General features: G+C 44.5%; 1 protein-coding gene across 4 annotated transcripts in view; it reads left to right on the top strand.

The window, feature by feature from the left end:
* Positions 1-15,642, top strand: part of MRTFB (myocardin related transcription factor B) — a 194,077-nt gene that overhangs the window by 66,663 nt on the left and 111,772 nt on the right. For 3 of the 4 annotated variants that reach the window (XM_048868371.2, XM_048868372.2, XM_048868373.2), the window contains exon 2: positions 529-726. The exons of the other annotated variant lie outside the window; for it this stretch is intronic. In XM_048868371.2, the coding sequence (XP_048724328.2) occupies positions 573-726 (154 nt within the window). In that variant the 5' untranslated portion in view covers positions 529-572. The remainder of the gene's footprint in view (positions 1-528; positions 727-15,642) is intronic. 4 annotated transcript variants of the gene reach the window in all.

Consider the following 15,642-nt stretch of genomic DNA (forward strand, 5'->3'; position numbering starts at 1 on the left):
GTATGTAAGAAGCATTATCTTAGACTAGGGATTCTCAACCTCTTTCGAAGTGTGGACCATGACTTCAATATGGAGTTTTGCATGGACAGTCTTCCATCTTCTTTTCAATCGTGAAACATTCCTGTAGCAACTACAGAAATTGTTCACGTGGAAAAGTAATGTTAGGAAAGTATTTTATATCTATTTTAGCTTTTTTAAATTTAGCAACTGAAAACCAGGAGGCAGACCACCACCACGTCACCTATCACTTTCACAGACCACCAGGAAGTGTTCGGCAGACAATCACTAATCCAGGGACCACGAATTGAGAACCATTGTGTTCGAGCTTTGTATTAAGGAACTCTTCACCATTGTTTTTATTTATTTGGTATCAAGAAGGTTTTATGAGGGAGATCTTCAGATTTGTCTTTTGTGATTAAAATATTCAAAGTCTCATAACATCTTAAGCATTAAATAATTATTCTAACTACTGAACATTTGCATATAGTTGCATGCTGTCTTTATATTTTTCCCTTTTTTTCTTACCAGATTCATCAGCGTGCTGCAATTAAGAGGCCAGCTGCCTGGACACAATGGACCACTTAAGGACAGCAGACACTGAGGATGATTCAGGATCACTAACAAATCTTGTTCCTAGTCCTCATAGTGAAGCAGTTGCTCATGAATTTCAGGAACTCTCATTGCAGCCTAGTCAGTACTTACCTCCCCTCAACGAACGAAAGAATGGTGAGTACAACAGGTTAGAGGCAGGACCTCCCTGCTCTGTCATGAAGAAATGTGTATTTTTATAAGTGGAGGTAATAATGTTTTTAATTGTTTACTTTCCTCAAGTTAAATATTTGTTAATCCTCTCCATTTATGTGTCCAACAACCATATTAAAGTATCAGAGTGGTAGCCGTGTTAGTCTGTATCAGCAAAAAAAAGGAGGAGTACCTGTGACACCTTAGAGACGAACAAATTTATTTGGGCACAAGCTTTCGTGGGCTAAAACCCACTTCATCGGATGCATGCAGTGGAAAATACAGTAGGAAGATATATATACACAGAGAACATGAAAAAATGGGTGTTGCCATACCAACTGTAACGAGACCTATTAATTAAGGTGGGCTATTATTAGCAGCAGAAAAAAAAAACTTTTGTAGTGATTCTGTAGTATTCTGTAGTATTCTTTATCACATTGGTGATATATGCCATCATGTGCCAACAATGCCCCTCTGCCATGTACATTGGCCAAACCGGACAAAAATCTACGCAAAAGAATAAATGGACACAAATCAGACATCAAGAATTATAACATTCAAAAACCAGTCAGAGAACACTTCAACCTCCCTGGTCACTCAATTTCAAACCTAAAAGTTGCAATTCTCCAACAAAAAAAACTTCAAAAACAGACTCCAATGAGAAACTGCAGAATTGGAATTAATTTTCAAACGGGACACCATTAAATTAGGCTTGAATAAAGACTGGGAGTGGATGGGTCATTACACAAAGTAAAAACTATTTCCCCATGCTAATTTTTTTCCCCTGCTGTTACTCACACCTTCTTGTCAACTGTTTGAAATGGGCCATCCTGATTATCACTACAAAAGTTTTTTTTTTCTGCTGCTTATAATAGCCCACCTTAATTAATTGGTCTTATTACAGTTGGTATGGCAACACCCATTTTGTCATGTTCTCTGTTTATATAGAGCTTCCTACTATATTTTCCACTGCATGTATCTGATGAAGTGGGTTTTAGCCCAAGGAAGCTTATGCCCAAATAAATTTGTTAGTCTCTAAGGTGCCACAAGTACTCCTCATTGTTTTTTATATTAAAGTATGAATGTTATTTTTATTTGTTGTGAAATGTGTCTTGAACAACTTCATTTACCATTGCAAATGGCCTAACTTTAAACACCCAATCTTGAAAATGTTGGCCAATGCACATAAACTGTGGCTCTTTGTTTACATGAATGAAAGATATAATCCTCAACAAATACAAAGTGAAAGTATGAGTTAATCAAATGTATGTTTTCTCCCTGGGGACATAGTAACATTACCAAACAACTGAAGATAGTTATTCCAAATAATTATTTTTTGTTGAAAAATTAGAGGTGTTTAAACTTGAGGTTTTTAAAGTAAAAAGATTATTTCACAGACTAGTTTAAGGATGAACGTTGTAGGGAAAATGAGGTTTACATTTTAGGAATGTTTCCAGTATCTTTCCTCATTGTTTATATTGGCATGGCAGCTTAGTAGAAATGTGTTTCCACTGCTACAGTAAGCATAGGAAGAGTTAGGTTTGAATCAATATGTACGTTAGTGTTCACTATAAAATGGAGTCATAATTATTTTAAAACATGTTGGACCTCACATGTTTGCTCCTTATGTTGCTCATCACCTTTTTCTACTTGGCAGATTTGTCTTAAAGACTTGTTTTTCAACTCATTTTGGTAAATATTGGGAATATTCAGTTTCCAAATTGGAATAATAAATTTTGTGTCCATTTTTATTTAACCAGGGAAGTTGGCCAAAGCAAGCCATTTATTAATGATTCAGAAGTATGGTATAAAAGTACATAAGGAGAAAGGTGGTGTACCTTCTCAGCCTTAAAATAAAATAAATACATGGACACAGGGTGTCTGTGTCTTCCTATGAGGTAATATCTTTTATTGAACCAATTTCTGTTAGTGAGAGACTTTCGAGCTTTGTCAGACTGTCTATGTTAAAGACCTGAGTTTGGGCGCAAGTCTGGAGACTTATGCTTCCTATCGTCAGGATGCTTTTAGTTTCCAAATAGACGAGTATGCATATGTTACTCAAAGTTGGGAGATGTATATAGTATGCCATGGCCAAAGTTGTATAACATTGGAGGAAGGATACAGGTTTAATCAAGGAAAAGTTAGGTAGTGAGAAACTTCAACCGCTTCCTTTTTTCCATTGCAAACTTAGCTTAGCTTTTGTACAGCTGGGAAGAAATCTTCCCCTGCCCTGTTGTAAATCTGTGCATCGCTCTCTCGTCCACAAGTGTGCAGATTTTAAACATCTATCAAGTATTTAACATACTATTGATCCATAACTAAAACAGTTCATGAACAGTTTAATATAACTGCAGTTCAGTTCTCTTGTTTTAGGGGTCTAAAACTTTGGTTCTAGATCACTTTTCGATGGATGAGCCTTTAGAAAAAAATCCCTTAAACTTCAGAAAGAAACATATAACTTTGAGATGTTAATCCTCACTATGTATTGTCTGGGACTCGGTTTATACTGAAGTCCTTTTATAAATTTATCTGCAGCGAGACTGGTAGTTCATAACTAAAGCTACGTTTTAGTCATGGGTATTTTTAGTAAAAGTCATGGAAAGTCATGGGCAGTAAACAAAAATTCACAGCCCGTGACCTGTCCATGACGATATACCCCTGACTAAAACTTGGGGGGGGGTTCTGGGGGCACTGTAGGTGCTGGGGGGATATGACCCTGGGGGTGGGGGGCGCTGCTGCAGATACTCAGGGAAGACACGGCCCAGGGAAGCACTGTGGGTACTCGGGGTGGGGCACAGGTGCTTGGGGGGTGTGGGCTGGGGAGACACTGCGGGTGCTCAAGGTGGGGGGCGCGGCCCAGGGGGCACTGCGGGGAGCTGGCAGGGGGTGGTTGGCGGGGCTGGGACAGGTTTCCTACCTGGCTCCTGGGAAGCGGCAACCTCCAGCTCTTAGACCCACGTGTTGCCTCTGCTGTGCCCCAGCCCTGGTTCTGCAGCTCCCATTGTCTGGGAACTGTGGCCAGTGGGAGCTGTCGGGGCAGTGTCTGCTGGCAGAGGCAGCATGTGGAGCTAGGAGCTGAGGGAGGGGAGTTCCTGTTGCCCTTCCAGGAGGCTCCCCCCAGGTAAGCACTGCCCCGCATCCCAATACCCAACCCTAAGCCTCCACCCCCAACTCCTGTTGCTGGGCGGGCGCGGGGGCCCTGGACTACCCCAGCAGCAGCCAGGATGACTGGCCCAGCGGCTGCCCGAGCTGGGCAGCTGCAGAAGTTATGGAGGTCATGGAATCCGTGACTTCCGTGACAAACACAGAGCTTTATTCATAACTATACATCTTAAGCAGCCCATGCAATACAGCTTGAGAGTTACCATCACTTTCTTGGTACCAGCTGTAATGAAATCTGTTTAACAAGCCTTGAAAAACAAATTATCCCAACAGAAAAAAGTAGCCTTATGAAATGGCTTACCTTAATAATAATGAGAGTCTTGTATCTGTATGTGCTTGCCTCCCAACCCCCCAAACATTCATTTCTTGTCTCCCCATATCTCTGAACAGTCTGCTCTTTATTACCTTGTGGCTGTCTACTGAGCTCTTTTTCTGATCCACAGGAGATTATTGAGGCCAAGAGTTCAACAAAATTCAAAGAGGGATTAGACAGTTTTATTGGTAACAAGAACATCCACATTTATAATAGTTATTTCTAAAAAGATTTGGAAGGAATATAAAACCTCATGCTTCAGGGTTAAAGCTGATCTCTAACTATTAAGAGTTAAGATTAGACTTTCATTGGGGCAGATTATCACACATCTGTTTAGTACAGGATTTCTTATACTGTCTTCTGAAGCATCTGCTGCTGTCCACTGCCAGAAGCAGGATATTATATTTGATATACCATAGGTGTGACTGAGTGTAGTATTTTCCAGGTTCCTATGAGTCTGCTCTCCGGTGAGCTAGGCAGACAACACTGCACTGGTTCAATCTCTTTTTGCATTTGGAAGGTTGTCTTTATAATCATGAATGCTAGAAACATGAAAACTTTTTTTTTAAAAGAAAGCGTAATTTTAAAAAAAAACCTGACAGCATTCATTCTGGAAAGATTCCTCTTCAATATGGATGAGTGTTTTTCTTCCAACCTGTCTTTAAGCTACATTTTGTGCATGTTTTTCATTGTGCCTCTGAAAGAACTGCCTGATTTTGTTCCTTGTGCAGACTGAAGTAGATTACTGTGCATGTTGAGCCTTGATATACTGAGCTTTTCATTTTATGAAGGGTAGCCTGACATCAATATATGTATCCACAAAATTTAAAACAAAATTAAGCTCCTGAATGTGCCTGTTGACCATGTTTCCTATCATTTCACCATATACATTTAGCTGTATTTTCTTTCTTCTTTTACTTTTCGTGAAAAAGCAGCTCAATTGTAATCCAACCAATAAAACCTAGCTATGTTGTGCTTTATAAACTAAATTGTGTAAGTTAACTTTTTAGTCCTTTATTTTTAATTCTTCCTTTTCAATGGGCCATTCTTGGTGAGTGTGCTTTTGATGACTTAACAGAACTCCTGCAGCTGCTGTTTCAAGCCTGTTTTGGTGCTGTCACAGGGGTGATGGGCACTTTCTCTTAGCACTTGCACTGTTCAAAGGAATGTTTTTGTAGAGTGTGAGCTAATATACACGTTTCAGAGTAACAGCCGTGTTAGTCTGTATTCGCAAAAAGAAAAGGAGTACTTGTGGCACCTTAGAGACTAACCAATTTATTTGAGCATGAGCTTTCGTGAGCTACAGCTCACTTCATCGGATGCATACTGTGGAAACTGCAGAAGACATTATATACACAGAGACCATGAAACAATACCTCCTCCCACCCCACTCTCCTGCTGGTAATAGCTTATCTAAAGTGATCATCAAGTTGGGCCATTTCCAGCACAAATCCAGGTTTTCTCACCCCCCACCCCCCTCCAAAAACCACACACACAAACTCACTCTCCTGCTGGTAATAGCCCATCCAAAGTGACCACTCTCCTCACGATGTGTATGAAAATCAAGGTGGGCCATTTCCAGCACAAATACAGGTTTTCTCACCCCCCACCCCCTTTTTTCAAAAAAACACACACACAAAAACTCACTCTCCTGCTGGTAATGGTTTATCCAAAGTGACCACTCTCCCTACAATGTGCATGATAATCAAGGTGGGCCATTTCCAGCACAAATCCAGGTTTTCTCACCCCCCCACCCCCGTACACACACAAACTCACTCTCCTGCTGGTAATAGCTCATCCAAAGTGACCACTCTCCCTACAGTATGCATGATAATCAAGGTGGGCCATTTCCAGCACAAATCCAGGTTTTCTCACCCCCCCACAAACTCACTCTCCTGCTGGCAATAGCTCATCCAAACTGACCACTCTCCTTACAATGTGCATGATAATCAAGGTGATCCATTTCCAGCATAAATCCAAGTTTAACCAGAACGTCGGGGGGGGAGGGTAGAAAAAAACAAGGGGAAATAGGCTACCTTGCATAATGACTTCGCCACTCCCAGTCTCTATTTAAGCCTAAATTAATAGTATCCAATTTGCAAATGAATTCCAATTCAGCAGTTTCTCGCTGGAATCTGGATTTGAAGTTTTTTTGTTGTAAGATAGCGACCTTCATGTCTGTGATTGTGTGACCAGAGAGATTGAAGTGTTCTCCGACTGGTTAATGAATGTTATAATTCTTGACATCTGATTTGTGTCCATTTATTCTTTTACGTAGAGACTGTCCAGTTTGACCAATGTACATGGCAGAGGGGCATTGCTGGCACATGATGGCATATATCACATTGGTGGATGTGCAGGTGAACGAGCCTCTGATAGTGTGGCTGATGTTATTAGGCCCTTTGATGGTGTCCCCTGAACAGATACGTGGGCACAGTTGGCAACGGGCTTTGTTGCAAGGATAGGTTCCTGGGTTAGTGGTTCTGTTGTGTGGTATGTGGTTGTTGGTGAGTATTTGCTTCAGGTTGGGGGGCTGTCTGTAGGCAAGGACTGGCCTGTCTCCCAAGATTTGTGAGAGTGTTGAGTCATCCTTCAGGGTAGGTTGTAGATCCTTAATAATGCGTTGGAGGGGTTTTAGTTGGGGGCTGAAGGTGACGGCTAGTGGCGTTCTGTTATTTTCTTTGTTAGGCCTGTCCTGTAGTAGGTGACTTCTGGGAACTCTTCTGGCTCTATCAATCTGTTTCTTCACTTCCACAGGGGGCTATTATAGTTGTAAGAATGCTTGACAGAGATCTTGTAGGTGTTTGTCTCTGTCTGAGGGGTTGGAGCAAATGTGGTTGTATCGCAGAGCTTGGCTGTAGACGATGGATCGTCTGGTGTGGTCAGGGTGAAAGCTGGAGGTAGGAATGTAGGTAGGAATAGCGGTCAGTAGATTTCTGGTATAGGGTGGTGTTTGTGACCATTGTTTATTAGCACTGTAGTGTCCAGGAAGTGGATCTCTTGTGTGGTCTGGACCAGGCTGAGGTTGATGATGGGATGGAAATTGTTGAAATCATGGTGGAATTCCACAAGGGCTTCTTTTCCATGGGTCCAGATGATGAAGATGTCATCAATGTAGTGCAAGTAGAGTAGGGGCGTTAGGGGACGAGAGCTGAGGAAGCGTTGTTCTAAGTCAGCCATAAAAATGTTGGCATACTGTGGGGCCATGTGGGTACCCATAGCAGTGCCGCTGATCTGAAGGTATACATTGTCCCCAAATGTAAAATAGTTATGGGTAAGGACAAAGTCACAAAGTTCAGCCACCAGGTTAGCCGTGACATTATCGGGGATAGTGTTCTTGACGGCTTATAGTCCATCTTTGTGTGGAATGTTGGTGTAGAGGGCTTCTACATCCATAGTGGCCAAGATGGTGTTATCAGGAAGATCACCGATGGATTGTAGTTTCCTCAGGAAGTCAGTGGTGTCTCGAAGGTAGCTGGGAGTGCTGGTAGCGTAGGGCCTGAGGAGGGAGTCTACATAGCCAGACAATCCTGCTGTCAGGGTGCCAATGCCTGAGATGATGGGGTGCCCAGGATTTCCAGGTTTATGGATCTTGGGTAGTAGATAGAATATCCCAGGTCGGGGTTCCAGGGGTGTGTCTGTGCGGATTTGATCTTGTGCTTTTTCAGGAAGTTTCTTGAGCAAATGCTGTAGTTGCTTTTGGTAACTCTCAGTGGGATCATAGGGTAATGGCTTGTAGAAAGTGGTGTTGGAGAGCTGCCGAGCAGCCTCTTGTTCATATTCCGACCTATTCATGATGACAACAGCACCTCCTTTGTCAGCCTTTTTGATTATGATGTCAGAGTTGTTTCTGAGGCTGTGGATGGCATTGTGTTCTGCACGGCTGAGGTTATGGGGCAAGTGATGCTGCTTTTCCACAATTTCAGCCCGTGCACGTCGGCGGAAGCAGTCTATGTAGAAGTCCAGTCTGCTGTTTCGACCTTCAGGAGGAGTCCACCTAGAATCCTTCTTTTTGTAATATTGGTAGGGAGGACTCTGTGGATTAGTATGTTGTTCAGAGGTATTTTGGAAATATTCCTTGAGTCGGAGACGTCGAAAATAGGATTCTAGGTCACCAGAGAACTGTATCATGTTCGTGGGGGTGGAGGGGCAGAAGGAGAGGCCCCGAGATAGGACAGCTGCTTCTGCTGGGCTGAGAGTATAGTTGGATAGGTTAACAATATTGCTGGGTGGGTTGAGGGAACCATTGCTGTGGCCCCTTGTAGCATGTAGTAGTTTAGAAAGTTTAGTGTCCTTTTTCTTTTGTAGAGAAGCAAAGTGTGCGTTGTAAATGGCTTTTCTAGTTTTAGTAAAATCCAGCCACGAGGAAGTTTGTGTGGAAGGTTGTTTTTTTATGAGAGTATCCATTTTTGAGAGCTCATTCTTAATCTTTCCCTGTTTCCTGTAGAGGATGTTGATCAGGTGATTCTGCAGTTTCTTTGAGAGCGTGTGGCACAAGCTGTCAGCATAGTCTGTGTGGTATGTAGATTGTAATGGATTTTTTACCTTCAGTCCTTTTGGTACAATGTCCATCTGTTTGCATTTGGAAAGGAAGATGATGTCTGTTTGTATCTGTACAAGTTTTTTCATGCAGTTGATAGATTTCCACTCCATACGGCTAAATGCAGTGCCTTGCATAATGACAGGTTTCAGAGTAACAGCCATGTTAGTCTGTATTCGCAAAAAGAAAAGGAGTACTTGTGGCACCTTAGAGACTAACCAATTTATTTGAGCATGAGCTACTACAGGACAGGCCTAACAAAGAAAATAACAGAAAGCCACTAGCCGTCACCTTCAGCCCCCAACTAAAACCCCTCCAACGCATTATTAAGGATCTACAACCTATCCTGAAGGATGACCCAACACTCTCACAAATCTAAATCTAATGGCTAAGTCATTATGCAAGGTAGCCTATTTCCCCTTGTTTTTTTCTACCCCCCCCCCCTCCCCGACGTTCTGGTTAAACTTGGATTTGTGCTGGAAATGGCCCACCTTGATTATCATGCACATTGTAAGGAGAGTGGTCACTTTGGATGAGCTATTACCAGCAGGAGAGTGAGTTTGTGTGTGTATGGGGGTGGGGGGGTGAGAAAACCTGTATTTGTGCTGGAAATGGCCCACCTTGATTATCATGCACATTGTAGGGAGAGTGGTCGCTTTGGATAAGCTATTACCAGCAGGAGAGTGAGTTTTTGTGTGTGTGTTTTTTTGAAAAAAGGGGGTGGGGGGGTGAGAAAACCTGTATTTGTGCTGGAAATGGCCCACCTTGATTTTCATACACATCATGAGGAGAGAGGTCACTTTGGATAAGCTATTACCAGCAGGAGAGTGAGTTTGTGTGTGTGGTTTTTGGAGGGGGGTGGGGGGTGAGAAAACCTGGAGTTGTGCTGGAAATGGCCCAACTTGATGATCACTTTAGATAAGCTATTACCAGCAGGAGAGTGGGGTGGGAGGAGGTATTGTTTCATGGTCTCTGTGTATATAATGTCTTCTGCAGTTTCCACAGTATGCATCCGATGAAGTGAGCTGTAGCTCATGAAAGCTCATGCTCAAATAAATTGGTTAGTCTCTAAGGTGCCACAAGTACTCCTTTTCTTTTAGCTAATATACAGTCAGCTTTGATCTTGACTTCAAAGATAGTTGCTTGCTTGTTTGTTTTCCTAGAGAGAGGTACAGTAAGGTGCCATGATGGTGAAGTTGGGTGTAGGGAGGGGAATAGGGAATAAAATGATACGGAAAAAGGCAACTAAAGGAAAGGAATTATGAAAAACATTGATTCTTCTTTGAATAGTGTCCTTATGAGTGCTTTACTGTAGGTGTGTCTGCGTCCCTGCACTGCCGATGGGACAAATTTGGTAGCAGTGTCCATTCAGCCTATGCATGTGCTGGCCCATGCTCTGTCATGAAGCTAACTAGCATGGGTGGGCAAACCCTCCTCAGTTCCTTCTCAACCGCCCCTGACTAGAGACGGGGCTTTAACTGTCCATTCACGGATTGTTAACTTTTTTAGAAATGCTAATCTTTAGCTCCCTTCTGAAGACTCTTTTCTTTCTTTTCTTCATTTACATTTTTATTTGGCCATTGCCTAAAGAAAAAGAAAAGACTTCATTCTTTCATCAACCCCTGGTTGTGGGGGGACCCTTCTGGTCAGGGTGTGCATTACTCCCCGGACTTCAAGAAGTGTCTCTGTTGCAAAGAATCTATCGAAGTGACTGATGGACACTCCGTGCATCCACTGCCTGGAAGAGAAACATCCCACAGAAGTGTGGTTTGTGTCAGCTACTGAAGCCCAGATCCAGAAAGGACAGAGAACTGAGGCTCAAACTCCTACTCATAGAGTCAACCACCCAAATTGCGGCAGGAGACCTTACCATAACCCTCTACTTCAAAGGGACCTGTGCCCAAGGAGACACCCACGAGCCATTCACATAAGGCCTCTAAGAAAAGGTCCGTGAGTCCCCATAGCAAGCCCAAGAAAATGATCTCCTGCTCCATCAGTGTCATTAGTACCAACGGCACCAAAGCCATCTAAATCTGGTACACAGGGCTCACATAGTACCATTCCGACAGAGCACGTTGGGTTGCTTAAGAACCCAGTGGGCACAAGCAAGGAACAGTCAGTACCACCAAGGCAAGAGAAACAGAAAGTCTGCCGCGGGTAAGGCTCTTGTGGCATGGATATCATCATTGGTATCGTCTGGGGCACACCAGGCACCAATGGACCATACTATTGAGTCTATATCACCAACTCCTTCAGTACAGGCATCTCAGCACCGACAACCACCACCAATACTGACACCTTTGGCACTGCCCAACTTCAGGTGTGTGACGGATCTTGTGGTGTCTGATGTACTGGACTTGTTTCTTCTCAGTACTGGGACCCTGGTACCGAGTTCACCCGGAGCCTTTGACTCGCTGATGACCTCTTGCCATGCACCACTCTTTTCATCTTCTGAATCAGAAAGTAAGCAAGAGGACGTGGTCTCCCGCCACTCTTCTCACCTACCGTATGGTGCCCCATTTCACTATGGACCTCCATCATATCATCCTCCTGATCCACAGCCTCCATGGTTTGGACAGCCGTGGGTCACTGGGTCCTTTCCCACCCTAATGGGCCTACTGGGATCCCTGGCAGGCTCAAAGACAACAGGCTCCCCATAGTTCCAGTATGGCCTAACAGCAACCAATGAGACGCCCTCCTTCAGCTGCTGCTTCGAGGTCATCTGAGCTCCCTGAACAGGCACGGGAGGAAAAGGAGGCTGAAGCTGAGTAGGAAGTTACCCCACAAGTCCATTTTTCATCATCATCACCAGATGAGATGATGATGCCCCCTCTGCTGTATATGGCAGATGACTTTAAACTGTTTCAGGACCTGGCACAGCGGGTGGCAGGGGCATTACAGATACCACTACAAGAGGTGACTGAGTCACATCACTACCTAGTGGATATTTTACATTCTTCTGCCTCGTCCAGAGTAGCCCTCCTTATTAACAAGGCACTCTTGGACCGTGCCAAGATCATATGGCAGACCCCCCACACCTGTCCCAGCAACATGCAAGTGGGCTGACCAAAAATATTACACGCAGGCAAAAGACACAGATTTTTTCTTCTGCCTGCCTGCCTCCCAATTCAGTCATAGTGGATGTGGTCAACTTAAAGTGCCATCAACACCAATTTAAATCCACCCCCTATGACTGGAACTGAAAGCACCTGGATCTTTTTGGCAGGAAAATATATTCCTCAACCACTCTCCAGTTCCGCATTGTGAACTCTCAAGCCTTAATGGCAAAATACAATTACCAGAATTATCTGAAGCTGAACTCTTTTATTGAACAGCTTCCTGATATTTGCATAAGGAACAATTCAAGGCCAGAGTCAATGAAGGCCAGCTGGTGGCTAGACATCCCTCCAGTCTGCACTTGATGCAGCTGACACAGCAGCACACTCCATTTCTACAGCCGTCATGATGAGACGAGCCTCTTGGCTTCACCTATCCAGTTTCCCAAAGGAGGTTTGTACGACTGTGGAGGACCTTCCTTTTGAAGGGACAAAACTATTTTCGGAAAAGACCAGTGCCTCCCTCCACATCTTAAAAGACTCCAGGGCTACTCTTCAATCCCTTGGGATCTACACACCTGGGTATAAGAGAAAGTATAGCCCTCAGCCACAATTCAAACCTTGGTCATTGCAATATCAATATCAGAGGTCATTTGAACCTCAGAGGAAGAAAGTCCAGGTTCCCCACATGGAAACGGTTGGGATCTCAACCCACTTCCTCTCAACCTTCCATCTCAAAGTGACAGTTTTGACAGGTTGGTCAAGGTGGCTATAGACTATTCTCCTCAACATCATCACAGGCTGGAAAACCTCTCCCATTCCTTCAGAAGCCATCTCACCCCTCTCTGCCGCACCTGAAAATGGATGACCTCTGACAAATGGGTACTGGAGATTATCCGAGATGGACATCCATTTTACCTTCCCCCCCACATACACTTCCCCATCCCTCTTCAGGGACCCTTCTCACGAGAGCGTACTATGACAGGAGCTAAACCATATCTTCAGCGTAGGCACTATAGAGCCAGGGCCCACAGAACTAAGAGGCAAAGGCTTCGACTCTCACTAGTTCCCGATACCGAAGAAAAAGGGAGATTGGAGACCCATACTAGACCTCAGAGCACTCCACAAATGTATCAAAGCTCAGAAGTTCAAGATGGTCATATTAGCGACATGAAGATAACGTTCCTGATCGCCATCACCTCTGCGAGAAAAATAGGGAAGATAGCGGCTCTGATGGCACATCCCCCCCTTCACAGTGTTCTTCTCTGACAAAGTCATACTGAGACCACATCCAAAGTTCACTTTCAAGGAGACTTCCACATTTCATATGAACCAACTTATTCAACTTCCAACCTTTTATTCCAAACCTCAACAGGATAATAGGGAAGCTATCTTCGACATGAGGAGAATCTTGGGCTTCTATTTGGACAGGACAAGAGCTTTATCTCCAAGACTCTTCTTCTCCATTACAGATAGGTCAAAAGGCTATTTTATTGAACAGCTTCCTGATATTTGCATAAGGAACAATTCAAGGCCAGAGTCAATGAAGGCCAGCTGGTGGCTAGACATCCCTCCAGTCTGCACTTGATGCAGCTGACCCAGCAGCACACTCCATTTCTACAGCCGTCATGATGAGACGAGCCTCTTGGCTTCACGATTTCAGTTCAAAGACTCTCCAAATGGATCTTGACCCGTATCAAACTGTTACTAAATGTTACACCCCCATCTTCAATACATAGGCATTCTATGAGGTCAGTGTCCTCGTCCGTCTTCTCCAAGGGTATCCCTATATCAGAAATCTGCAGAGCAACTACCTGGGCATTTGCACATACTTTTGCAGAACACTATGTCATCCTTGGGGACTCTGCTAGAGACTCCAGATTCAGTGCCACGGTGCTATCATCTATAACAGACTCGACTCCAAAGCCCCCACCTCCAATGGGGGGGTACTGCTTAGAAGTAGAAGACCTATAGGGACTTGACTCGAAGAAGAGAAAGTTACTCACCCTGTGTGGTAACAATGGTTCTTCTAGATGTGTGTCCCTGTGGGAGCTCCACAACCATCCTCCTCCCCTCTACTTCAGGGTTCTTGTCAATGACTCTGCGGTAGAGAAGGAACTGAGGAGGGTTCATCCGTCCATGCTAGTTAGCCTCATGGCAGAGGACAGGGCAGTGCATGCACAGGCTGAACAGACACTGCTACCCAAATTCTCCGGCAGCGCAGGGATGCAGACATGCTTACAGTGGAGCACCCGTAGGGAAATACATCTTGAAGAACCACCCCTATTGGCCCAGTTCAGGGTTGGCACACCCTGTCACCCAGTCATTGGGATTTCCTGTTAATTCAGGGAGTTGCAGCAAGGTGCACTCTAGTCCCCTGGCGGAGCCGCGTAAACAAACAGTCCATAGCCCCTGAGTCTCCGGGCTGGGACCAACAAGCACAACTGGAGTTCTGGCCCCTGTGGATGGAGCAGAATCAGTCTGTAACCCCTGGGCGGGGCAAAACAAACAAGCAGTCTATGTAACCCCTGGGTGGGGCAAAACAAACAAGCAGTCTATGGCCCCTAAACCTCCTGGCTGGGGCAGCCAGTAGCAATTGGGGAATCGGCCCCCTGTGCTGAGCAAATACAGCAATAAATCTGTGGTCCCTGGGCGGGGCAGAACAAACAAACAGTCCATAGCCTCTAAGCTTCTGTGCTGGGATGTATAGCAGACAGCAGCCATACCTGGTGGCCTGTGGGGTGTGGTAGGGGAAACCCGCCTCTGTTCTCTCCACCAGTTTCCGATCCAGGGACCTATGAAGCAGGGGAACTCCCCGCCAGGGGTTCAGGCATCAGCTTCTACTACCTTCCCTGGGTCACTTCCTACCGCAAGTTGCATCCTGCGCATCTCCTCAGCTGGCGGTGGCTTGGCTTCGCCGTCAGTCTCTGCAGTCAGCGAGTCATCTTCAGCATAATCTGAGTTCTCAGAATCTACCGCCTGAAGCATCACCAGCGTCTTTACAGGAACTTGCAGTCCACGTCCTTCCTCCTCTGCAGCCAGCTCTGACTGAGCTGGGATGCCTCCTTTTAACTGGCTCTTCCACCTGGAGCATGCACAGCATGAGGAAAGGGGGTGTTGCCTCCTGAGCCCACAGTGATTGGTCTGTTCCCCGTTGGCCCAGTTCAGGGTTGGTAGACCCTGTCACACAGGGCATGACATTTTTCACCGCCTATGTGTAGATCAGGCTCAAGTCCTTCCATCTCTATAGAGTGATTTCTTTTTTTCGCTCCTCTGACCCAGCCTGTCAAAGACCCAGTACTTGTCATCCTTGTCTTTATTAGAGAGAAAAGGTAGGTGAGGTAACATCTTTTATTGGACCAACTTCTGTTCGTGAAAGAGACGAGCTTTTGAGCCACACGGAGTTCTTCTTGAGGTCTGAGAGCGGTACTCTGAGAGTCACAGGTAAATGCAAAGAGGAACAGTTTGTTTAGCATAAGTAGTTATCTTCCATTCTAAGGGACCATTCAAGGTGGATTATCTTTATTGTCTGCCCATTAATGTCTAGAACATTTCCTGAAAATTTTGGAATTGATCAGATGCAGCATTCAAAAGTCGTCACAGACATTACAGACAGAGAAATTCCATCCACTGGAGTTAAACCTTGAGTGTTAAACCTTGTTTGCTCAGCCAATGACTTAATTGCTGCAGCTTCCATAGTTCCATTTTATGAGACCTCCTGTTCTATAAAACCTTCCAAAAGTTGGCTGATCTTGTGTATATTTTATTTCAGAGTGGAGATAGTCAGGGTTACAGTGGTCTATCTGCTTTTTTATTTTGTTTGTTACAGT

Source organism: Caretta caretta, chromosome 10 (genome assembly GCF_965140235.1).
Source record: "Caretta caretta isolate rCarCar2 chromosome 10, rCarCar1.hap1, whole genome shotgun sequence".
Taxonomy (NCBI): domain Eukaryota; kingdom Metazoa; phylum Chordata; order Testudines; family Cheloniidae; genus Caretta; species Caretta caretta.